Genomic DNA, 26,448 nt, shown 5'->3' on the forward strand with positions numbered 1-26,448 from the left:
TCCCAGTTGCTGTGGTGAGATTTGAACTTGTGGCTCTAGATCCATGGTCCAGAACTCTAGCTGCTGCTCCAATAACTTAAGCACTGTGCTGCTGGAACCTTTCTGGGGACAGTTTCCCTTGCCGAGGCTTTTGTTGCTGAGCATGGCAGATTGAGGGTGGTTTGATAAAGGTTTTCCTATGGCAGTAACAGGCGGATGGGGAGGGACTGTTGGCTGGTCTTAAAAGGAGGGTGGATAAGTATCTGAAAAGGAAGAATTTGCAGGGCAGTGTGAAAGGGTAGGGGAGTGGGTCTAGCCGTGTTGCTCTTACAGAGACACTCTATGAATTCGAGATATCAAAGGGCTTCCTTCCATCATGTGATTCAATGATTTCCTCCAATGTGACACAGCCCATGATAAGGGGATATAACGAAATTAGAACACCACCATTGGAAAACATCCCTTCATTCAATGGAGATGGAAAACTGGGTGTCATTGGACAAGCAAGTCACTGATGCAAGTTCGATTAGTTACCTCAAGGTTGAGATTGATTAATAGGGGAACAACAATGTTTGTAGAAGCATACAGAATGGAAACTGGGCTGACAGCCCAACAGGTCAATGCCAACCAAGACTGCCGTCTAAGCTAGACCCATTTGCCCGCGTTCGGCCCATATCCCTCTACACCTTTCCTCTCCATGTACCTTTCCAAGTACCTTTTAAATATTGTTAATAAACCTGCCTCAATTACTTCCTCTGGCAGCTGATTCCATATACTGATGACCCTCTGGGTGAAAATGTTTTGCCCCTCAGGTTCCTATTAAATCTCTCCCCTCTCACCTTAAATCTGTGGCCTCTAGTTCTTGATTCCCCAACCCTGTGAAACAGACTGTGCACATTGACCCTATCTAAGCCCCTCATGATTTTATACACCTCTATAAGATCACCCCTCATTCTCCTACACTCCAATGAAAAAAGTCCCAAGCTGCTCAACCTCCCTCCATAACTCAGTGCCTGCAACATCCCCATGAAAATGCTAACCTTCTGATGAAATATTAGCTCTGTTTCTCTCTCCACAGATGCTGACTAATGTACTGAACATTACTATGTTTCTTTCAGATTTCCGGCATCTGCACTTGTTTTGGTCTTTGCTAGATTTTATTTGCTGACGGTATTGGTGCCATTGGTATTGGCATTGGTTTATTATTGTCACTTGTACCGAGGTACAGAGAAAAACTTGTCTCGCATACCGATCGTACAGGTCAATTCATTACACAGTGCAGTTACATTGGGTTAGTACAGAGTGCATTGATGTAGTACAGGTAAAAACAATAACAGTACAGAGTAAAGTGTCACAGCTACAGAGAAAGTGCAGTGCAATAAGGTGCAAGGTCACAACAAGGTAGATCGTGAGGTCATAGTCCATCTCATCATTATAAGGGAACTGTTCCATAGTCTTATCACAGTGGGGTAGAAGCTGTCCTTAGCCTGATGGTATGTGCCGTTAGGCTCCTGTATCTTCTACCTGATGGAAGAGGAGAGAAGAGAGAATGATGCGGGTGGGTGGGGTCTTTGATTATGCTGGCTGCTACACCAAGACAGCGAGAGGTAAAGGCACAGTGTCACAGAGCCAAGGCAGGTGCATACAGTCAAATAGAGAGACACATCTAATTGAATAATGGAACAGGCTTGTTGGCTGAATGGCCGAGTTAATCATGCCTATTTGATCAATGCAAATACAAAGGAAACCTCCAGGGTGTAAGCCTGCTGTGAGATATTAAACCTGGATGAAATCCAACATCTGGACAAGGGCAGATAAAGAAATAGTCTGTTAAACACACTGATAGTTATTTTTGGAAAGCCACAGTGAAGGTTAAATAATACACAAGCAGAGTCCTCAGTTTCTTTCGCTCGGGTGAAGGGAGGGGATCTTGGAAAGAAATACAGCTTTAATCAGGAGTCCTCTGTCTCATTTAAATGTCTTGGGAAATATCATACCTTGTTATTTTAGGGTCAGCTGAATGTTGAGCCAAAGTGAAACACAGCAACATAATTAAAACATTCCAGCACTGGGGATTATGTGAGAAATCCAAAGGAAGAGTTTCTGAGGGATCTGCACAGCAGGGGTTTCCATGTGGTTTCGTTTTTGTGGAGCAAACTCAATCTTGCCCTGTGTTTTTCTGGTAGCAATCCCGGATTGAATGAAACTGTATTCACTGTCCAGCTCAAAGCGGTGTGGGTCAATGGCACAAAGGCAGTTGGATATGACATGCCAATGTGGTGTTGATTTACATTTTTATTTCTTTATAAGCTAGAAGCACGGCAATGCATCTCTTGCAAGAACCTTTAAACAAACAGGAACAAAAGAGAAATGTGTGTCAGCTGCTTTATATGATAACAATAGCACTAGAAATAAACATTTCAAAATGCCACAGCACTAATTGGGAGAAACTTCCTTACACAAGCAGGGGAAGTGCTGATACAATTGGTGGGACCACACCTGAAGTAATGTGTACAGTTTTGGTCTCTATATTTAAAGAAAGATGTGCTCGTAATTGAGGGATGGGAGGTAGAGTTCATCAGCTTGGTTCTTGGATAAGGGGGCTATCTTAAAATGAAATATTAGACAGATTTGGCTTAAATAATGTGAAGTTTTCAAGTCTGAGAGGTCTCCTCACTGAAACATAAAATTTAAGAGGGCTTGATGGAGTAGATGTTAAGGAGACTTATCTCCTCGCAGGGAATCTATGGGAGGGCTGCAGTTTCAGAAGGTCGGATAAGATAAGACCTCTTTATTAGTCACGTGAACATCGAAACACACAGTGAAATGCATCTTTTGCGTAGAGTGTTCTGGGGGCAGCCCGCAAGTGTCCGGCGCCAACATAGCATGCCCACGACTTCCTAACCTGCACGTCTTTGGAATGTGGGAGGAAGCCGGAGCACCCGGAGGAAACCCACGCAGACACAGGGAGAATGTACAAACTCCTTACAGACAGCAGCTGGAATTGAACCCGGGTCGCTGGCGCACTCATTTGGAAAGAAAGTGAAGAGGAACTTCTTCTGTCTGAGGGTCGTGAATTCTCCACCTGAGAGAGCAATTGCGACAGAGTCATTCAATAACCCCAGGTGGAGAAAGGGTTCTGCACACAAGGGACTGGGCAGGGTCAGGGCCTCGAGGCACAGAATCAGCCGTGATCTCACTGAGGAGGGAAGCAGACCCAAGGGACTGTGTAGTTTACTCCTGCTCCTATTTTGCATGTTCTCAGTCAAGTATTGCATGATTGGCAGTAACTCTACTGGAATAGCTGACGTTTTGCAAATTCGTTAACAAGTTTAAGATGAGAGGGAGTAAGTTCAGGGGAGATGTGCGGGGCAAGTTTTTTTACAGCGAGAGTGGTAAGTGCCTGTAATGCGCTGCCAGGGGTAGCAGTGGAGGCAAATACAATAGAGGCGTTTAAGAGGCTCTTAGATAGGCACATGAATGTGCAGAGAATGGAGGGATGTGGACATTGTGTAGGCAGAAAGGATTAGTTTAGTTAGGCGTTTAATTAGTTCGGTTTGACATCATGGGCCGAAGGGCCTGTTCCTGTGCTGTACTGTTCTATGTGACAATAATACCAATGCCTTTGTTCTGTTCTCTTGCAGGAACCAATCCCTCGCCAACTGACGGAATGAGCATCGACCTGACGGACAGGAAGTGTGTCGGGCTCGCTGCCTCTTACCGCTGAGTCTCCCCCCAGTGATCTAAACAAGCTTTGTTCGAAAGGAAGGGGGTGGGGGGGGTGGGAGGGAGGTTTGTGGGGGGAGGAGAGGAGTGATGGGCGGGAAGCAAGGTCGAGGGGGATAAACCCCACAGGAAAGAAAAGATGCCCGCAAGAAAGCTGTGTTCGCGATTCAAAGGGAAGCTGAGAAACGTGTCTATTCACCTGCTTTCAAGCCGTCTCCATGCTCTTGATTTACCAGATAAGTATTCTCTGTCACTAGTCTCCCTCGGGGCTTCCGAAGAATTTAAACAGGGAAGAGATATCAAAATACTCTGCTAAGGCAGCCCTGAGTGAATATAACATTACAGCCTGCTCAACTGGACTGTATCTCAGTAGATAGAAATCTGGCCAGTTGGATAACTATCTCCAGACAGACTGCTGTGGGGGTGGCTAGGGAAAGTGGAGGCAGACTTGAGGAGAAAGGATTTGGGTCAGGTCTGTCCCTAACTGATAGCGGGACACAAGTAACTTCCCGAATTTGACAACAATGATGGCTACCTTATGAGCGATTGTCCCGGAGATTTGCAAGGCTTGTTTGGTGACCGTCTGCAGACGTTGAATGGAAGCACGAAAATGATGAAGCACAAAGTTGGGAGAAAATAGTTGCAGAGCAACAGGACACTTGTGTGACTCCTCTGGCCCTGGATTACAAAATATTTTGTACCCTTTTTGTTTTGTGTTTGGAAAGCTTCCTGGTTGTTGTCTGAAATATCTATATTTTTATACTCACTCTTCTGAAGTTACGACACACTTAAGGAAGGTTATGTGTTGGGAATGGCCAGATTAGCGATCAAGATACAACGGTGTTTCCGCAGGAAGCCATTGCGATTCTTCACCTTTATTATGGTTTACCTGATGGCTGGAAGCCTGGTGTTTCTGCACTCAGGCTTTGTGGGAGACAGCGCCATCGCTGGGAGGGCCTCACACCGCGGAGAGGGGGCAGCTCACGGAGCCCTGGGCGCCCCTCGTGGTCTCCAGCAGTTCTCCTTCCTGCCCTTCGGGAGGGCGTACAAGGAGACGCTGGAGAAGGAACAGTGGCCAGAGGAGCCACCAGCCCTGCCCAGGAGATACGGACCTCCGTGGCTGAAACCAGTCTCACAGGACGCCCTGGACAAGTTGAGATCTGGAGAGCACATAGGGAGTTGGAGCCGGGCCCTCAAGGGGAAAATGTCAAGGGACCAGGAGGAGAACAGAGGTAGGTGAGATCCTTCAATGGGAACAATTGCTGCTACTTTGCTTTGTGGGAGTGGAAGGATGGAGGGTGATCCTATCCCCTGACAAGCTCGTGGTGGGATTAACACACAATATGCTGGTGGAACTTAGCAGGTCAGGCAGCATCGATGGAGGGAAATGGACAGTCGACTTTTCAGGTCAAGACCCTTCACCTGGACCCCTTCAGATAAAGAGCCTCGACCCGAAATGTTGACTATTCTGATTCTGCCCAAGTCCCTCCAGTATTTTGTGTGTTGCTCCAGATTGCAGCATCTGTTGTCTCCTGTGCTTCATGTTTAAGGATTGCCTGCTATGTGAGCAAGGAGAGTTGATGTAGTGTATTTGAGTCTAGGACCATTGACGATGAGGCGTTGGCACACTTGGAGCAATAATACCTAAAGGAGTATTTTGAATTGGAATTTAAGATATTTTGTATTCAAAATTTTTGAATTGGAATTAACAATTGGAACCTGAGGACACTGGAAAACAATTACCGATCCAGAGGGTACTATTTGGCAAGCGGCTTCGGTCAGGTGGTCAAACACCAGTAAATGAGGCTTGTTCATGGACTCTTGTGCTGCCATTTCTCATAATGAAGCACATCTGTGCAGCACATCCACTAAGAATTTTGCTGTATTTTGTGAAAGAGAGTCATGGAGTGGTACAACGCAAAAACAGGCCCTTCGGCCCACTGAGTCTGTGTTGACCATCTGCTGCCCACTTGCACTGATTCTACACTAATACCATGTTTAATTTTCCCCACATTCGTATCAACTTCTTTCAGACTCACCTACACACGAGGGGCAATTTACAGTGACCAATTAACCTACCGACCCACACGTCTTGTAGGAGGAAACCAGAGCACCCTGTTTCTTTATTTCACGTTCCACTGTCCTCTCCTATCAGATTCCATCATCTGCAGCCCTCTGTCACCTCCACCTCTCACCTCCCGGCCTCTGTCACTATTCCCACTCTCCCCTCCCCCATCTGCCCATCGCCCCTCCTCACCTGTATCCACCTAGCGCCTGCCAGCTCTGGCTCCACCCCTTCCCCTCACCTCTTTACACTGGCTATCTCCCCTCTAGCTTTCAGTCCAGATGAAGGGTCTCAACCTGATACATCTACTGTCCATTTCGCTCCAAAGATGCCGCCTGACCCATTAAGTTCTTCCAACTTTTTGTGTGTTGTGATATTTACAGATTATGTGTTTCTGTTGTATCTCCCACCCCTCCACATCCAACTGATCATCATAACCCTATCCTTTCTTCATCATGCGTCTGAATACCTTCCCGTTGGACACATCTATTTACTTTCTCCCTGCTGTTGTGCATGGTAGCAACTTCCAGATCCTTTTAAAACCCTTGCTCAACTGTTGTCTGCCTACTAAAGCTGGATGATCAGTGCAATGTCACCCCAGGGTATGTTTTTTTTTCATGTGTGCACTGTATTTGGTTTGTGACTCGGTTATATTGTTTTGGACCTTTCTCGCATTCATGTGGATCCATTCTGATCTCTGTGCTGAAATATTAATGACCATAATATCACTGTTACAGTTTATGGTATCCCTGCAGTTAAATTACTTCCTTGTAATGGCTTTATTAGTCTTGCCATATACTGTTCAGTGTGGAGGATACTGAGAATGAATTTATACCGAGTAGGAATTTATATTGCATTACATGAGTGTCCTATTAATAATCTAATAGAAACAAAGCAGATCACCAGGAATAACAATCCCACTGACCCATCTGTCCACTAAATCCTCAATCCTTTGTTCTCCCAGCCAAAATGCATTGAATTCTCTTTTGAATCCATGTGTAGAGTCCTCTGAGGTAACTTTCTGTAATCTCCAGAGTTAACAAGGGTTTTAGTTTGAACCATAATCGAATTTTGGTTTCAGAAAATGACGATGTGATTCAATTAAATTTCCAACTTGAGCCTGTTGGATTGCATTTATGGTTTTGGCAAGTATTTAGTTTGTTTATAAGTTGCAGGGCTCGAATTTCTGAGTTCAATGTGTTTAGTGTTAGTGGCGGTCTCTCTGACCATTCCTCTGATGGAGCTCTGGTTTGGACCTGGGCTTTATCATCTCTAATTCTTGATTGTTTCTCTTCTGCATCTTCAAGTGACAAGAAGCCCACAGGCAAAAGAGACAAAAACTCTGCCCGAGGCAGCGAGCTTAATCGTTCTGGGCCCATGGGAATAACAATAACAATATCAAGCTCAAGTTTATTGTTGTCATAGGCGTACATACCCAGGCTACAAATGCCCTGACAATTAGCTTTTTGCAGCAGCAGCACAGAACATCATTTACAATGTGTCATTTCACTGGAATACAAGGGGTATTTGACCCTAAACGTTGACTCAGTTTCCCTTCCCACGGATGCTGCCTGACCTGCTGAGTGTTTCCAGCATTTTCTGTTTTTATTTTCGATTTCCAGCATTTGCAGTTTTTTTTTAATCTCATTTTAACCGTGGGACATAATTTTAAGGTGATTGGAGGAAGGTATAAGGGGGATGTCAGGGGTAAGTTTTTTACACAGAGAGTGGTGGGTGTGTGGAACGCACTACCGGCAGAGGTTGTGGGGGCAGATCCATTAGGGACATTTAAGAGACTCTTAGATAGACACATGAATGATAGAGAAATGGAGGGCTATGTGGGAGGGAAGGGTTAGATCGATCTTAGAGCAGGATAAAATGCCGGCACAACATTGTGGGTCGAAGGGCCTGTACTGTGCTGTAGTGTTCTATGTTCTATTTTACCCATTCAGAGTGTTTCATCCATTGCCTCCACCCCACCTAACCTCCTTCTTGGACAGCTCCATTAACCGATAGAGTCATAGAGCAATACAGCATGGAAACAGGCCCTTCGGCCCAACTGGTCCATGCCGACCACAGCTTCCTCCCTCCTAGTCTCATTTGCCTGCATTCAGCCCATAACCCTTCAAGCCCCTCCCCTCCATGTACCTATCCAGATCCTCTTCATTCTTTCTCAGTTCTGATAAACACTTAAGATGTAACTGTTTCTCCTCCCACAGGTGCTGCCTGACCTGCTGAGTTTTTCCAAAAATTTCTGTTTTTGTTTCAGATTTCCATCATCTGCAGGTTTTTTTGGGCTTTTGTAGAATGTCCAGAGGTGCTTCACCAGGGGTGTTAGGGAACTAGATTTGAACATGATTAAACATGGAGAGAATATGAGAGGACACCAAATGCTTGATCAAAGAGTTAGGTTTTAGTGCCTGTCTTAGAGGAGAGAGAGAGAGAGAGGAAGACACTTCCAGAACTTGCCTTTTCTACTAACGTCAACAAATGCTAGAGCATTTATATTGGTATTGGTTTATTATTGTCACATATACCGAAATAAAATGAAAGCTTTTGTTTGTGTGCCATCCAAACAGATCATGCCATACATAAGTACATCAAGGAAAAGGAAAACAGAATGCAGAATATAGTGTTACAGTTACAAAGTGCAGTGCAGGTAGACAAATAAAGTGCAAGGGCCATGATGAGGTAGATTGGGAGATCAAGAGTTCATCTTTTATCAGATAGGATGTCCGTTCAAGAACCTTATAACAGCCGGATAGAAGCTGTCCTTGAGCCTGGTGGTACATGCTCTCAAGCTTTTGTATCTTCTGCTCGACGGGTGAGGGGAGAAGACGGAACGTCCGGCGTGAAGGAGACGTTGATTATGTCGGCTGCTTTCCCGAGGCTGTGGGAAATGCAGACAGATTCAGTAAGGATTGGTAGCAACACCTCCAGCACGATTATCTTCAACACTGGTGCCCCACAAGGCTGCGTCCTCAGCCCTCTACTCTAATCCCTGACTCCAATTCAGGTCCCGGGGTGTAGGTAAGGACTTAAATTCCAGGGATGAAGACTTAAGTTACTCTGGTTAGAGTACTCTAGTCTAACCAGAACACTGGTTAGGCCGCATTTAGAGTATTGCGTGCAATTCTGGTCACCTCACCATAGGAAGGATGTCGAGGTTTTAGAGAGGGTGCAGAGGAGGTTTACTCGGATGCTGCCTGGATTAGAGGACATGTGCTATCAGGAGAGGCTGGACAAACTTGGGCTCTTTTCTCTGGAGCAGTGGAGGTTGAGGGGTGATCTATTGGAAGTCTATAAAATTATGAGGGGCATAGATAGGGTGGACAAGCAATATCTTTTTCCTATTATTGAGTGATCCAATACCAGAGGGCATGCATTTCAGGTGAGAGGGGGTAGGTTCAGAACAGACTTGAGGGGTACGTTTTTTACTGAGAGAGTGGTGGATGCCTGGAATGCGTTGCCTGATAGGATGTGGAGGCAAATTCATTGGGGGCTCTTAAGAGGGGCTTGGATGGGCACATGAATGAGAGGAAAATGGAGGGCTATGGGCATTCTGTAGGAAGGAGGGATTAGCTATGTCAGCACAACATTGTGGGCCGAAGGGCCTGATCTGTGCTGTACTGCTCTATGTTCTATGTTCTAAGGGTTAAATGCAACATTAGCAATGAATTAAATGGTGAATGTGTTGCAGCTGCTTGTGGTTAATGAAGTGCTGCACTGTTTGTACCTTGGATATGTTGAAGTCAGCCTGTTATGCACCTGCAGTGTTTATGAATGAATGCCGTGTTGCTCAGGTGCCATGAATCTTTGACGCTTCAAACTCGTTGGAACACGTGCTTTTTGCCCCCCCCCCCCCCAATGATCCTGCCATCCTCACTGGAGGCCGATTCAACCAGCTTCATACCCTCTACAGTCTCATCCAGGTGGCCAATTTTCACTTGCCAGCTTCCTTCCAGGGCAGTCAGTTATCCAGATGTGAGCCTGCTTCCAGAGGTGTACAGCTCACAGATTGGAGGGCTTTCACTTGCTGCTTTCCCAAGATGAGCTGCCCTCATCCAGAGAGTTCATAAGCTTTCAAAAAGCAGGGAAACAGCTCCTTGAATCTGCTCGGCCACTCAGTAAGGTTGTGTCTGGTCTGATCTTGGCCTCAGCTCCATTCTCCTGCTTGTTCCCATAAACATTGATTCCGGAAAGTGCACCAAGTATTAAGTCCCAGGAGATACTGCAACGATTCAGGTCCCAGGGTGTAGGGAAGGACTGAAATTCCAGGGATGAAGACTTAAGTTACTCTGGTTACTCTGGTCTGTATGGACCAAAAATCTATCTTGGACTGTTTGCACATTGGTAAGATATCTTTATTAGTCACATGTACATCGAAACACACAGTGAAATAACATCTTTTATATAGAGCATTCTGGGGGCAGCCCACAAGTGTTGCCATGCTTCCGGTGCCAACATAGCATGCCCACGACTTCCTAACCTGTACGTCTTTGGAATATGGGAGGAAACCGGAGCACCTGGAGGAAACTCACGCAGACACGGGGAGAACGTACAGACTCCTTACAGACAGTGGCCGGATTTGAACCCGGGTCGTTGGTGCTGTAAAGTGTTACGCTAACTGGTACACAACCATGCATGCCTGAGCTGTTGTAAGCTGTATATACTGCTGACAGTAGTACATACTGTAGTACATAGAGTAGTACATACAACTGTATGTCTGTGAGACTGCTGCATTGTTTGAGGAGCAGGTTCTGCTGTTCAATAGCTTCATGAAGAAAACTCACGTTTAGATGTTCCATGCCGTAAGGTACCTTACAGGTAACCATTCATGATGGAAGACCATTGACCTGAAATGCCACTCTGTCTCCCTCTTCATGGATGCTGCATGACTAGCTGAGCATTTCCAACATTTTCTGTTTTTATTTTGGATCCCTAGCATCTGCAGTATTTTGCTTTCGTATCACTGGGCAGAGGGTACTTGCCCAAAAGCGTCAACCAATTCCCCAGGACAACGAGGAAATATAAAGGCATGTGGCTTCTACCATGGGCCAGTGGTAAATATCCTGAGTGGATCTGTGTTGCACAAACCATAACTGCCATGAGTTGCCTGTCGTGAGTTAGAGGAGCAAAATCCCGATGACAACAAGAACATTCCAGTGGACATAATGCCCAGGATCCCAGGTGACTGCCTAGTGACAACTGTTGCAACTTGTTCTGGACACACTGCGTGAAATGTCTGGGTAGAACACATTGCCTGAAGAGTTGGTGGAAGCGGAGACACTCACAACATTTAAGACAAGCACTTGAATTGTCAAACTGTAGAAGGCTGCAGACCCAATCTCCCCGGAGAATGTTGTAGAACAGAGAGACCTGGGAGTAGAGGTACAAAGTTCCCTGAAATTGGCTGCACAGGTGGGCAGGTGAAGAAGGCGTTTGGCACACTTGCCTTCACCAGTCAGGGCATTGAGTGCAGGAGCTGTGACGTCATGTTTAGTGGGAAGGTTTAAAGGAAATGTGCGGGGTAAATGTTTTACACAGAGCGTGGTGGGTGCCTCAAGTGTGAAAACAGATGCGAAAGTGGCATTTAAGAGGCATTTAGACGGGCATATGAACATGCTTGGAATGGAAGAGTATGTGTAGGCAGATAGGTTCAGCTTAATTTGGCATCATGGTTGGTTCAAACATCGTGGTCAAAAGGCCTGTTCCTGCACTGTACTCTACAAAACATTGGTGAGACTGCACTTGGAGTATTGTGTGCAGTTCTGGTCACCCAGCTACAGGAAGGATGTCATTTAGCTGGAAAGGGTGCAGAAAGGATTCACAAGGATGTAACTGGGACTGGAAGGTTTGAGTTATGAGGCTAGAGAGGTTAGGACTTCTTTCCCTGGAGCATAGGAGGCTGAGGAGTGACCTTACAGAGGTTTATAAAATCATGAGGGGCATGGATAAGGTCACAATCTTTTTCCTAGGATAGGGGAGTCTGAAACTAGAGGGCATTGATTTAAAGTGAGAGGGGAAAGATTTGAAAGGGACCTGAGGGGCAACTTTTTCTCACAGAGGGTGGTGGGTATATGGAACGAGCTGCCAGAGGAAGTGGTAGAGGCGGGTACAATTATCATGTTTAAAAGATATTTGGACAGATACATGGATAGAAAAGGCCGAGATGAATATGGGCCAAATGCAGGCGAATGGGACTAGCTCAGATAGACATCTTGGTCGGCATGGACCAGTTGGGTCAAAGAACCTGTTTCTATACTGTATGACTCTATGATGTCAATATGGGTAAATGGGACTAGTATATAGTGGTTGTCATTGACCTGGTGGGCCGAAGGGCCTGTTTCTGTGCTGTATGTCTCTATGGCTTGGATATTCTCTGTGGGTCAGTCGCCATTTGCTACTCATTATTGGGGATAGCACATAAGGAATAGAGACTTAGGCAGGTACAGAAAGCATTACGCAGCTGAGTATTCATATCCCAGGGAAGAGAGAAGATGCTGAAGGAACATTGGCTACATGCTGATAGGTATCACATTTATCTGAAACCGTTCTCTGAATCACTGGAGTGACCTCACTGACTTGTTGCAGAAGCTAATTTGACTCTTATTCACTCAATAATCTTTCCCAGATGTACACCACTTTGCCAGCAAAATGCATCAAGAACATATGTGCCTGGGAAGACATTCTGGCAATTAAAAAAAATAATTAGTGGTAATTAGCATGCAGGAGAAATGGTGAGGGAGAACTTCACAACATCCACGTCCCCAGTGGCTGATAGAAAAAGCTTTATTTAAAGAACAGCAATTGATCTACTTATCAGAGATCTTATTCAATCAATCATTTGCCAAAGGCACCTTTCCTTGTACCCTTTGACACTCCTTGTTTACCTCTCTTCTACCTTAAGATCTGCCCTAGAAATTCGAAGCAAGGTTTGACAGTCGCAATGCAAGTTGGAGGGAATTTTGAACTGTGGAAACTATTATCTTCTGTTTGAAGCTACCCCCAACCCCAGCCTTCACGCCTCTTCTCTTATAGAGACACATAATGTCCCATGAGCAATATTGATCCCACAAGTAAAGCTGCTGAACAAACTAATTATTTGCCAGCATAATGTGGTTGTTCTTGTGCTACCGCTGAGTTGTCCATAACATCAGGATGGTAAGGAGGGTCAAGGAGCAAAATTCATCTGTTGTGTGGCCAGGAGCAGTGTTCAACCACTAAATTGGCATTGGGGTGTAGGTGCCTAATGGGGCGAGCTCCAGTTGACTTTCTGCTTTGCTGTTGTTGGCCCCTTTCAGGCGTATTGGATAGTAGAGTAAGGCTTGCAATTCTATAGCACTTTTCACACAGTTGTTGCAACCAATAAAATGCTTTTGAAGTGTGGTCACTGCTTTAAGTGGGAATCACAGCATCTCCTACAATTAGTGATGTGATAATGATCAAATAATCCATTTTTAGTCAATTGATAGATAACTGTTGGCTTGGACAAACTCTCACGGAGAGTTTGTGCAAGAGATTAGAACACAGAACAGTACACCACAGGAGCAGGCCCTTCGGCCCACAATGTCTGTGCTGAACACAATGTTGAATTAAACTAAATCTCTTCTGCCTGCACGTGATCCACATCCCTCCATTCCCTGCATATTCATGTGTTTGTCTAAAAGTGTCTGAAATCAAGAATCACGGCCTCAATATATAGGGTTAGAACAGAGATGAAATGCTGTTTCTTCACCCAGAGGGTCATAAACCTTTAGAATTTCCTTCCAAAGAGGCTAGGGAGGCTCTTTCACTGAGTAGCTTCAAGATTAGGTAGGCACGGTAGTGTAGCGGTTAGCGTAACGCTATTACAGCACCAGCGACCCAGGTTCAATTCCGGCCACTGTCTGTAAGGAGTTTGTATGTTCTCTCCGTGTCTGCGTTGGTTTCCTCCGGGTGCTCCGGTTTCTTCCCACATTCCAAAGATGTATGGGTTAGGAAGTCATGGGCATGCTATGTCGGCGCGGGAAGCGTGGTGACACTTGCGGGCTGCCCCCAGAACACTCTACGCAAAAGATGCATTTCACTGTGTTTTGATGTACATGTGACTAATAAAGATATCTTATTTTATCTTTTCTTACCTTGATGTTGTTAGAATTTTGGATGTTAAGGGAATTGAGGGATTTGGGATTAGCCCTGAGGTGAAAGATCAACTGTGATCTCTTTCAATGGCGGAGCAGGCATGAAGGGCCAAATATCTACTGCTGCTTCTACTTATTACTCACACAGTCATAAAGCACTGAAACAGGTCCTTCGGCCCAACTGGTCCATGCCAACCAAAATTCCCATCGAAACTAGAACCATTTTCCTGTAATTTGCCCACATCCCTCTAAACCTTTCCTATCCATGTACCTGTCCAAGTACCTTTCAAATGTTGTTAATGTACCTGCCTCAACCACTTCCTCTGGCAGCTCATTCCATATACTGACCACCCTCTGGGTGAAAAAGTTGCCCCTCAGGTTGCTATTAAATCTCTCGCTTCTCGTCTTAAACCTATGCCATCTAGTTCTTGATTCCCCAGCCCTGGGATAAAGACCCTGTCTATTGCCGATTGTATTCACCATATCTATGACATTATTCTGTTCCTAATGTCAGGAAAGCAGTGTTGACTTTTTTTTGGCAGGAATGAAGCTTTGCAGGGGTAATTTTTTTTCTGAAGGTGTTCTTGGTATTTTTGATTTTTACGCTGTCACTGTGTGAAACATATGCTGCGGCCTCTTGAGAAACTACAAAGGAATCAAAGTCTTATTAATGCAAACATCAATTCTTCAGGAGCTGAGCTTCCATGACTATTTCTGTACGATGCTTTGCAGCATCTCCACGCTAATTAAACCTTGGTCCAATTCACCAACCTCAAAGAATGCATTGGCCTGGATTTTGTACTCAGTGAGGAAGCGATGCCACTTGAGATTCTCAGTGCTGTCACAATCACTCCTCCTCTACAGAGAAGGTACGGCCAGGGATTCCCAAGGGTCACTGGGGAATGTTGTATTTCTTCAAGGAAGCCTTCAGCACGTCCTTGAAGCAAGTGACGCAGTTACGGATTGTGATTAAACTCGAATAAGGAGTATGGACTCTGGCACACTGATTTTCTGTCTCTTGGGGTGAGGTGCAGTGGGAGTGGGAGGTGATTGGGAGTTGCTGTGATGATGGTCACTGCACCTATATGTTTGGATCAGAAGCCCACCCCTTAAAGTCGGTGCTAGGAACCGAGTGGTGAAGTGTTAATACCATTTGCTGGCTAGTTCAGGAGCACACAAGCCCCAGTGTGCTGAATTCCTTACTTGTTCCAAGCAGCAATAGGTGATCTGGAAAGGGCAAATATATTTTCTTACAGCCACAGATTCTACAGCGCAGAAACAGACCCTTCAGCCCACTGAAACAGTGCTGACCATCAAACACCCATTTACTCGAATACCACTTTTGTCCCCTCCCAAGTGAACATTACCGATGGTCCAACCACATAGACACCACAGTCAAGAAAGCTCACCAACACCTCTACTTCCTCAGGAGGCGAAAGAAATTTGGCATGTCCCCTTTGACACTCACCAACTTTTATCGATGCACCCTAGAAAGCATCCTATCTGGATGCATCACAGCTTGGTATGGTAACTGCTCTGCCCGGGACCGTAAGAAACTGCAGGGAGTTGTGGACACAGCCCAGCAAATTATGGAAACCAGCCTCCCCTCCATGGACTCTGTCTATATTTCTCACTGCCTCAGTGAAGCAGCCAGTATAATCAAAGACCCCAGCCACCCAGGACATTCTCTCTTCTCCCCTCTCCCATCAGGTTGAAGATACAGGAGCCTGAGGGCACATACCACCGGGCTCAAGGACAGCTTCTATCCTGCTGTTTAAAGACTTTTGAACAGTTCCCTTACACAATAAGATGGACTCTTGACCTCACAATCTACCTGGTTATGACCTTGCACCTTATTGTCTACCTGCAGTGCACTTCCCTGCAGCTGTGAAACTTTACTCTGTATTCTGTTATTATTTTTACCTGTACTACTTCAATGCACACTGTACTACCTCAATGTACTGTGTAATGAATTGATCTGTACGATCGGTACGCAAGACAAGTTTCTCACTGTACCTCGGTACAAGTGACAATAAGAAACCAATACCAATAATTCTCCAGCCACCCACCTGCACTAGGGCCGATTTACAGTTAGCCCGCCAACCAGCATGTCTTGAGCACATGGGAGGAAACCGGAGCAGCTCAAGGAAACCCGTGCAGTCACAGGGAGAACGTGCAAACTCCTCGCAGGTAGCACCGTAGTCAGGAATGAACCCAGGTCACAAGAGCTATGCAATAGCAACTCTAAACATTGCACCACTGTACCACTGTCTATACCAGTTGCAGTTTATGACAGAATGTGAAACTTTGTGCATTTGTCTTTCTAAAAAAAGTTTATTTAATAATCAAAAATACGCAATCTTTCCAAACAATATCAATAACAGAAACTTACCACAAGCTGAACCGAAAGTAAAATCCAGCTTAATGTAGTGACGATGCCCTTGGCTAGGTGACACTGCAATCTTATTGAATGATATAAGATTTATAATTATTTGTTTGAACTAAAACCACTTTGATTCATGAGAAGTATGAATAGCTGTAAATTAATTATTGTCTCCCAACAACTAAACATATAACATTTTGACTGTGGTTGTATATTTAACCAGTGTGAGTTCAGCTTGCTTTGGGTTATTGGAATTCTTGTTGTCTCAGTGTTCTGTTCAGTAGCAGGTTTTGCTTTGCCAACCACTGGCATCAATGTGTCCTTTCAGCCACACAGTTCATCACTGCGCTTGTATATAGTGTCTCCTGCCCTTGATCTTCTGCAGGGTGTGAGGGGAATGTGTCTCCAACCCATCCTTTGGATGATGCAGGATACTGGTGACTCCATGAATTGTGCAGAAATATAAAACCATGAAGGAAACCACTAGCTTTACCATTCTAAGTGGAAGACATTGGGGGGTTTGGCAGCAGAATTTCTTGCACATTATTGCAGTGCATTTTGTAGATGGGACACACTGCATCAATAGTGCACCGGTGGTGGGTGGAGTGAGCGTTTAATATGGTGGGTGGGCTGACAATCAATTGGGCTGGACAAAGTCTTCCTAAAGATGTAATTAAGACAAATGCTCCACATTTATTTATTCTCTCATTACGTAGATAACTTTCCATTCCTCAGTCCTGTGACAGCTCAGAAATCAATGTGTTTATATTTGAACGTTCAAGTCTAAATAGATTGGTTCTGTCTTCAATCGGCAACCACCTTTTGACTGAGCAAGTTCCTTCAGATGCGTTGTACCATAATGTGCAGCGCGATGGTGAAAACCCTCTCTTCACTGCAGGTTTAATGTACGTTAGACAGGAAAACTAACGAGAGGGCAGGGAAATAAGTAGGCCATGCAAAATTTGTGAGAGGCACAATATATTTTTAGCTCAAACAACACAAAGCCTACTTTTCAAAACCTGGGAAGCCATAACGGTTGAGCAGATTAATGGGTTATGAATGTTAATTAGATTAATTAAAAGACTTGTTCCCCTAGAATTTCAAACCACATGTTTTATATTTATGAGTCTAGAACTGTTGTGGAAGAAAATATATGTGTGCACTTTAAAAAGCAAGAAGACAGCGGTTTCTGTAAAGGGAAAAATGAGGTGTTTTTTTTTTAAAATTCAACATATGTTTTATTTATAAAAAATTCAAATACAGAACAATCATTTTCATTATATGTCATGTTATTCCAATTATTTAACATTAACACATCATCAGCTATCATTTATATACAAGCCTTGAGCAAATAGTTCACGGGGTTTTAACACAGATTATAATCTCTGTGTGCACTGGTGGGAGACTGTGACCCTTTCCCCTGGGGCACTTGCAGACTGCACACAGTTTCAGCATATCTCTTAGCACACAGTCCTGGACCTCAGAGCATGCCAGTTTGCGGTACTTGGTAATGGATGATGCCTTGCTCTAGGACACCACTGAGTTTTGGGAATCTTTCACCATGTGGATGGTTTCTCCAGATCAGTTGATATTTGTTTCAGGGTGTCCCTGGGATCAACACAGAGTCCCATGTTAATCCAGTCAAACCTCAGCAAACGTCCTTGCATCTCTCACCCAGACCTTCCTGGCAAAAGCACATCCGAGAAGGAGAAGAGCAATGTTCGTGCATGTGTCACAAGGGCAGCGTGGGGTACAGCCAATATTTCCACCAGACCTAAAAGAACTGACGAGAAGGCCTTTCTCACCATCAAGCAGCCTTGTTTCACGTTTGAATGCTCTGATGAGTGTTCAAGTAGTGAATTCATTCCGAATGCCAATGATTAGAACATTACTTCTGTGGAGGTCTTAAGACCCAGAGTGTCACTCACAGGTAGTGAATAACCTATTTCCATAATATTTTTATAAATATTTTTAGATTGCCAGCATTTTCAGGTTCTTTTTAAACATCTGAATTTAACTCCTACTGCTTGCCACCTGTGGTGTTTGAAAGAAATATCCCGAGTTGCTTTTTTCTCTCTCTGCTCTGGAAATAGACGGGAAATGAACATAAACGAGGAAATGGATGTCGAGTCTGAATGGACAAATTAGACCATAGAACAGTATCGCGCAGGAACAGGCCCTTCAGCCCACCAGGTCTGTGCCGAACACAACGCCAATTTCAACTAATCTCATCTGCCTACACATGGCCTATTTCCCTCCATCCCCTGCCGATTCATGTGTCTGTCTAAGTTGCCTCTTAAATGTTGCTATCATATCTGCTTCCAGTACCTGCCCTGGCAATGTGTTGCAGGCACCTACCACTCTCTGTGTGAAAAAACTTGCCTGGTAAATCTCCTTAAATCTTTCCCCCATTCACCTTAAAGCTATGCCCAATAGTATTCGACATTTCCATCCTGGGAAAAAGACCTTGACCATCTACCCTTCCTTTGTCTTTCTCAGTTTTATAAACCTCTATCAGGTCTCCCCTCAGCCTCCGATGCGCCAGAGAAAACAATCCAAGTTCGTCCAATCTCTCCCTTCCCACTTAAAGGGAATCCCCACCCCCTTTCCCCGCAGTCACACCACGCTTCTTCTCCCCTTTCCTAGCCTCCGTTTTTTTCCTCTCTCTCCTTATCTTTGACCCATCCCCTGGTGGATCTGCTCTCCCCTCCTCCCCCGCACCTGCCCATCACCACCTCTTACCTGCATCTACCTATCACCACCCTGTGCCCACCGCGCCTCCCCTCTTCTGTCCACCTATCACTGCTCTGCTTTTCCCTCCTACGTATTGGGCTTCCCCTTTTCCTATCTTCAGTCCTGAGGAAGGGTCCTGAGCCGAAACGTTGACCGCCTGCTTTTCTCCACGGATGCTGCCTGGCCTGCTGAGTTCCTCCAGCGTCATCGTGTTTTTCATCTAGATTCCAGCATCTGCAGACCTTTGTTTCTCTCCTTATAGCTAATACTCTCTAATCCAGGCAGCATCCTGGAGAGCAGATTCTAGCACCTGAAGTCTCTTGTGTCTCCATATCCTGGTGAACATTCTGCACCCTCAGTTTTATACAGCTGTGCACTCCAATAAAATGCAAAAATACTCAATGTATTTATACACAGTGAAATAGTGCCTTGGGGTGATTACCTGATCTGGGATATTGTGTGATCAAGATTCATCTCACAATTCTATACAGCCACCAAAGCACTTTGATGTATTCTTCATAGAGAGTGGTAGACTCAGCCAGTTCCATCATGGATACATCTCTCCCCACCATCGAGGACATCTACAAGAAGCGATGTCTCAGGAAGGTGACATCCAACATCAAGGACTCCCATCATCCGGGCCATGCCCTCTTCTCGATGCTGCCATCAGGCAGGATGTACAGGAGCCTGAAGACCCACACCTCAAGGTTCAACGACAGCTTCTTCCCCACTGCCCTCAGGTTCTTGAACCCACCTGAAAAAAGCCTAATACTCCCTCAGACTACATCTCCCTCAACTTGCACTAACGTCATTATGTTTATTAAGTTATGTATAATTTATGTTAATTTATGTTTATAATGTCCTGTGCTGCTGCTGCAAAAAGTTAATTTTCATGGCATTTATACCCTGGGTATGTTTGCCCATGACAATAAACTTGAATAAACGTGAACTTGAATCTTGAACTTGAATAATGTAGGAAAAATAGGATGGACAGAATGTTTCATCCTGAGTCAATGTCACCAATTATTTATCTGTGATATTGTCCCTCAAAGGTTAAGTGTTCTGGTTCACTTCTGAGGTAAATTCTGTTTCCCAATTATTCCCTATTTAGTTGGCCTAGTATGTACATGGGGCAGGAAGTTGCCATGATTATCGTGACAACTTGGCAATCAGCAACAGCATAACCAGAGCCGTGGTGTGTTGGTTCAGAAACCAGCGTCAATACCAATCATGTTGCTATGGTATTTAGGGAAATAGTGATGCATTGTTCAACAAGGCAGGAGAGCACATAAGCAGCAGAATACACTGCCAGACCTTGCCGTGAATGCTTTAAGATGTTTTGATCCACTAGTGTAGAAGAAGTGTTTGAAAGCCAGGCGGGATGCAATTATCACCCCTTTGAAGTCTCCTATCGTGCTGTAGTTCCGCAGTGCGCTGAGTGCTCGAGGGAGGGCAGGATGTGGCTGTCCTCTTCCTGTCGTCGGTTCCTGCAGGTGTCCACGGATGGGAATGTTGTCCCATGAAACCTTTCCCAAGCGATTCTGCAGACGCTGTTTGAGAGATGCGTGAGTCACGTGGGACTGAGCAGGAAGCACCAGAGATGGTGACACACCTGGGGCAGTAAACTCTCTGCAGAGAGTGAACTAATTACCAAAGGCAAATATCCAAATGCATTGTTTCTCTTTTGAACCTTTCATGAGAATGGTGTTGGTGGTCGGGAGTGTCACACATGAACTTTCATCATTTGGGGTCACTCCTGGTTCATTGAAGATGGAACCTTTCAGGCAGTGGTCACAAGTTTGCTGAGGCTTCGTGTTCTTAGGGCCCCTGTGGCAATCTCCTCTCTCGCTCCTGCTCCCTTCCTCCCTCCCTCTCTATCTCTCTCTCTTTCTCTCTCTCTCTCTTTCCTCTCTCTTTTCCTGTCTCTCTCTCTATCCCTGTCTCTCTCTCTTTCCCTGTACTCCTCTCTCTCTCTTTCCATGTCCCTCCCTCTCTTTCACCGTCCTGCTCTCTCTCCCTCTCTTTTCCTGTCCCTCTTTCTCTTCCCACATCCCTCTCCTCTTTCCCTGTCCCTCTCTCTTTCCCTGCCCTCTATCTCTCTCTCTCTTCCCCTGTTCCTCTCTCTCTCTCTCTTTCCCTGTCCCTCTCTCTTTTCCTGTCCCTCTCTCTCCCTCCCTTTCCCTGTCCCTCTCTCTTTCCCTGCCCTCTATCTCTCTCTCTCTTCCCCTGTTCCTCTCTCTCTCTCTTTCCCTGTCCCTCTCTCTTTTCCTGTCCCTCTCTCTCCCTCCCTTTCCCTGTCCCTCTCTCTTTCCCTGCCCTCTATCTCTCTCTCTCTTCCCCTGTCCCTCTCTCTCTCTCTTTCCCTGTCCCTCTCTCTTTTCCTGTCCCTCTCTCTCCCTCCCTTTCCCTGTCCCTCTCTCTTTCCCTGCCCTCTATCTCTCTCTCTCTTCCCCGTTCCTCTCTCTCTCTTTCCCTGTCCCTCTCTCTTTTCCTGTCCCTCCCTCTCTCTCTTCCCCTGTCCTTCTCTCTCTCTCTTCCCCATCCCTCTTTCCCTGTCCATCTCTTTCTTTCCCTGTCCCTCTTTCTCTTTCCCCATCCCTCTGTCTCTCTTCCCCGTCCCCCTCTCTCTCTCTTCCCCTGTCTCTCTTTCTCCACTTCTCTCTCCTTCCCCATTTCTCCATTTTTTCCTTTCTCTCTTTCCCTATTTTCCCTCATTTCTCCCTCTCTCCCTCCTCCCCCATCCCCCATCCCCACACCAACTATTTAAGTAATGTGGTATTTGAAGGAAATCTGAAAAAAATCTTTGTAAAGGAAAGAGCCGTGCATTTCTGTCGCACCTTTCACGATTTCAGGATGCATGAAAATACTTTGCAGCCAATGACGTCTTTCAGAATTGTACTCACTCTGCAATTGACAATTCTGTCTTCTGCATTTCTCATCACCACCAGTTCCTTGTGCACACATGTACATGCATGTGGGTGTGTGTGTGTGAATGCACATGTACTTGGTCTCTGTAGCAAGGCCTGATCTCTGATTGGGACCTCCTGGCCATTGGGTGAAGATCTCACCTTGTCAAGACCGTGCAGTGACTGGTATGCAACGGCATTCTCACTTTAAAAAGGTTCAAGCACGGGCATCTTCCACCCCTTCAAATGCTGGAGTGGAAGCAAGCCATCTTCAACTCCAGACGGTGCCGCAGCCGGTAGAGCCGCTGGCCCTCGGCTCCAGCGACCCCGGTTCAATCCTGACCGCCTGTGCTGTCTGTGTGGAGTTTGCACGTTCTCCTTGTGACTGTGTGGGATTCCTCGAGGCACACCAGTTTCCTCCCACATTCCAAAGAGGTGCCAGAGGGTTAATTGACCACTTTACATTGTCCCTAGTGTGAGTGGTTGGAAGGAGAATTGGGTGGCCGGGGGGGCTGGGGGCAAAGAGTTGCTGGGCATGTGGAAGAGTAGAGTTACAGAGAAATAAGTGGGGGAATGATGTGACTGAGGGAAATGCCTTGGGAGCTAGAATGGACGTGATGGGCCAAATGATCTACTTCTGCATTGTAAATGCAAGTGTGAAAATTATCTGAAAGGAGGAGGAGGTTCCTTGTGTCCAGAGAGAGAATGCTGGGAATAGTGAGTGGTTTGAGTACTAACTGAGGAGAGAGAAGAGCAGTCAATGATCTTTCAGTTTAGCCGCAAAGTGCTTTCAGCAGAGCAGCTTGTTAACAAGTAGAGAAAAGCCAGGAGAGTGGGTGGTAGGTTAGATGAGAGAAGGACATAAGGTACAAGAATACGTGACCAAAGGTATGATGTTGCAAGGGGTGGGTGGGTAGTAATGGAGCAGGTAAAGGGGTGGCACAGTAGTGTAGCGGTTAGTGTGACGCTATTACAGCATCAGCGACCCTGGTTCAATTCCCGCCGCTGTCTGTAAGGAGTTTGTACGTTCTCCCCGTGACTACGTGGGTTTCCTCCGGGTGCTCCGGTTTCCTCCCACATTTCAAAGACGTACGGGTAGGTTAGGTTTAAAATGGGCGTCACGGGCTCGTTGAGTCAGAAGGGCCTGTTACCGTGCTGTAACTAAAAGTTTTTTAAGTTTTAATGTAGCAGGTAAAGGGGACAATGACAGTGCAGGAGGAGGTGTAAGCAACCACAGCAGTGTCTGTACAAGGGCAGGGACGATGCTTACGATCTGAAACTGCTGAAGGCAACGCTATAAAATGTCAGACTGAAAAACAAAATATCGCTGTCTGATGTGGAGAAGTGTTTAATAAGGCAATCATTTCAGAGAGAGCAATCCTCGATCCCACTGCACCACATGGGTGTACTTTCCATAATCAGGAGCTGATCACACCCGAAAAGTTGGTCTTGTGGCTGTGCTAATGTACAAGGGCAATGTTCCCTCCCTCCTGGAAAATCCCAGCTGCCTCTTATTTTTGTTATGCACGCACTTCCAGTCTCTCCAGAAATAATGAAGGCAGGAAATTCCCTGTGTGTCCCTCCTCAGCAGTGGAGGATGTAGCAGATCCACTAAGCGATGAGTATCGATCAGTTGACTGCTTTACTAGGATCAAAAATATGAAATAATTTCACTTCTTTCTGACTGATGAACTCAACACCACCTCACTCCCTGAGCCAGGTGACACAGCTTTTAATAGTTTTTTCAGATGCATTGATTACTGGCTATCTTTTATCAGCCCTTGTCAGACCAGTTCCCTGACATAAACCTCAACCGCTTTAGACCACCCAGGGTCGATAACCGTCTGCTTCAGATGCAATGAACGTTTCTGCAGTTCAATTGGGATTCAATTGAAATGTAAACGTTTTATATATAATATACTGCTATCCATTGTCAAATTGTTCTGCGGAATTTTATTTGTTGCAAAAGCTCCAATTATCTGCTTTGTGCCGGGAGCAGCGTTGAATCTATCACAACTTCATGTAGTAATTGAAATTCACTGATAACTTGTTTATTAAAAAGATTTGCATTCATATATTTGCATTGGTGAAACACTTTTCATAGTTCTTTCAGGATGTATCGTAGAAGTGAAACACTTTTCATAGTTCTTTCAGGATGTATTGTAGAAGAGTATAAGATTATGAGAGGAAAAGGTAGGGTAGACAGTCAGAATCTTTTCCCAGTAATAGGGGTATCAAAAACAAGAGGGTAAAGGTTTACGGTGAGAGGAAGGAGTTTTAAAGGGGATCTGAGGAGTAATTTTTTTGCACACACAGAGTGGTTGATATCTGGAACTTGCTGCCAGAAGAGCTGGTGGAATCAGATACAATGACTATGTTTAAGAAGCTTGATATTTGAATAGGCAAGGCATAGGCTACAGACTTAATGCAGGTTAGTATAGATAGGTAAAAAGGTTGGTATGGATGTGATGGGCTGAAGGGCCTGTTTCTGTGCCACATTGACTTCACATCTTCATGTCTGAAAGCATTTTCCACCCAATCTTCGACTGGCGTGATGTAGGAAGCAAGATCCCACAAACTGCAATGTGATAATGTGATGACTGTTAAAAATCAAGAGTCAACAACATTGGTGGCTCTGGAGTCGCTCACATGCACAGCGGCACGGTGGCACAGCTGGTAGAGCCGTCGCCCCGCAGCGCCAGAGTCCCGAGTTCAATCCTGACCTCAGGTGCCGTCTGTGTGGAGTTTGCACCTTCCCCTTTGACCAAGCTGGTTTTCGCCAGGTGCTCCAGTTTCCTCCCACATCCCAAAGACGTGCAGGTGAGGAGGTTAATTGTCCGTTTTAAAATGCCCCTAGTGTGTAGGTGAGTGGTACAATCTGGGGGCAGTTGAGAGAATGTGGGGGGGGGGGGGGGGGGGGGGGGATGCATGAAATAATAAATTAGATTGATGAAGGAGTGTGGAAATGGGTGGTTGATGGCCGGTGTGGATTCAGTGGGCCAAAGGGCCTGTTCAGTGCTGTATCGCTCTACGACTTTATCAGAATCAGATTTATTATCACTGACACATGACGTGAAGTTTGTTGTTTTGCGGCAGCAGTACAGTGCAAAGACAGAGAAGTCTACAAGTTACAAAAATAAATAAATAGTGCCAAATAAAGGAATAACGAGGCAGTGTTCATGGGTTCATGGACTGTTCAGAAATCTGATGGCGGAGGGGAAGAAGCTGTTCCTGAAACATTGAGTGTGGGTCTTCCGACTTCTGTACCTCCTCCCCGATGGTAGTAACGAGAAGAGTGGGTCCAGACTGGGCAAGGCCAGCAGATTTACTTTGCTCAAGGACATGACCAAAACTGATGGGCTTTCATGACAAACTGGTAATTTTATTGTTGCAGTTACTGAAAACAGATTTATTTTTAAAAATCCAGATTAATTTCTTGCACTTAAATTCCCAGCTACCATTGTGGGCATGGAAGCTCCTGTCACCGGATCAGCCTGTCAGAGCAATGCACTATCTTTCCCCAGAAGGTTTGGGATGAGTATTCCATCTCTCTTCTGGGAAAGTATTAACCTTGGGTGGTCTTGGTAAATTTGCAAGGGGAGGGTAGTTCAACAGCGTAATAGTGCCCCTCATTCCCCACCAACTGAAATGAACCAAAAATTGGTCAGCACAGTGGTACAGCTGGTCGAGCTGCTGCCTCACAGCGCAAGAGACCCAGGTTCGATCCTGTGCTCGGCTGCTATCTGTGTGGAGTTTGCATGTTCTCCCTGTGACGGTCTGGGTTTTCGTCAGGTGCTCCAGTTTCCTCCCACAGCCCAAAGACACGCAGGTTGGTGGGTTAGCTGGCTGCTTTAAGTTGCCCCTAGTGTGTGGGTGAGTGGTAGAATCTGGGGGGAATGTGGGGAGAATAAAATTATGGGATTTCCTCCAGGTGCTCCGGTTTCCTCCCACATTCCAAAGACATAGGAAGTTGTGGGCATGCTATATTGGCACCGGAAGCGTGAAAGCACTTGCGGGCTGCCCTTAGAACTCTCTACATAAAAGATGCGTTTCACTGTGTGTTTCGATGTACATGTGACTAATAAAGATATCTTATCTAATGTAGGATTAGTGTAAATGGGTTGTTGATGGGTGGCACAGACTTGGTGGGCTCAGAGGCTAGATCTCTGTGCTAGATCTCTCAAAATATTACACAAAATCAAAAATGCTGGAAATACTCAGGTTATGTACTTGAAACATTGACTCTGTTTCTCTCTCCGCTGATGCTGTCTGATCTGCCGAGAATCCCCAGAACTCTTCAAGCTCCTGGGCATCAGAGGATCTATCTTGGGCCCAACACATTAATGCAATCACAAAGAAGGCACACCAGTGGCTCTACTTTGTTAGGAGTTTGAGGAGAGTTGGTACATCACCAAAGACTTTTGCAAACTTCTACAGATGTATGGCGGAGAGCATTCTGACTGGTTCCATCACCGCCTGGTGTGGAGGCTCCAATGCACAGGATCGAAGGAGGCTGCAGAGGCTGGTAGACTC

The 26,448-nt window shown here is 45.5% G+C and overlaps 1 protein-coding gene and 1 long non-coding RNA gene across 2 annotated transcripts in view; both read left to right on the forward strand.

Moving 5' to 3' along the window:
• Positions 1-3,713, forward strand: part of LOC127579542 (uncharacterized) — a 184,380-nt gene extending 180,667 nt beyond the window's left edge. Inside the window, exon 3 of the long non-coding RNA XR_007957696.1 lies at positions 3,624-3,713. This is a non-coding gene — a long non-coding RNA (uncharacterized LOC127579542). The remainder of the gene's footprint in view (positions 1-3,623) is intronic.
• Positions 3,714-3,802: 89 nt separating this feature from the next.
• wscd2 (WSC domain containing 2) overlaps positions 3,803-26,448 on the forward strand; it is a 232,417-nt gene continuing 209,771 nt past the window's right edge. Inside the window, exon 1 of the mRNA XM_052032007.1 lies at positions 3,803-4,937. Coding sequence (XP_051887967.1) covers positions 4,517-4,937 — 421 coding nt within the window. The 5' untranslated portion in view covers positions 3,803-4,516. The remainder of the gene's footprint in view (positions 4,938-26,448) is intronic.

The sequence above is a fragment of the Pristis pectinata genome, chromosome 17 (genome assembly GCF_009764475.1).
Source record: "Pristis pectinata isolate sPriPec2 chromosome 17, sPriPec2.1.pri, whole genome shotgun sequence".
Lineage (NCBI taxonomy): Eukaryota > Metazoa > Chordata > Chondrichthyes > Rhinopristiformes > Pristidae > Pristis > Pristis pectinata.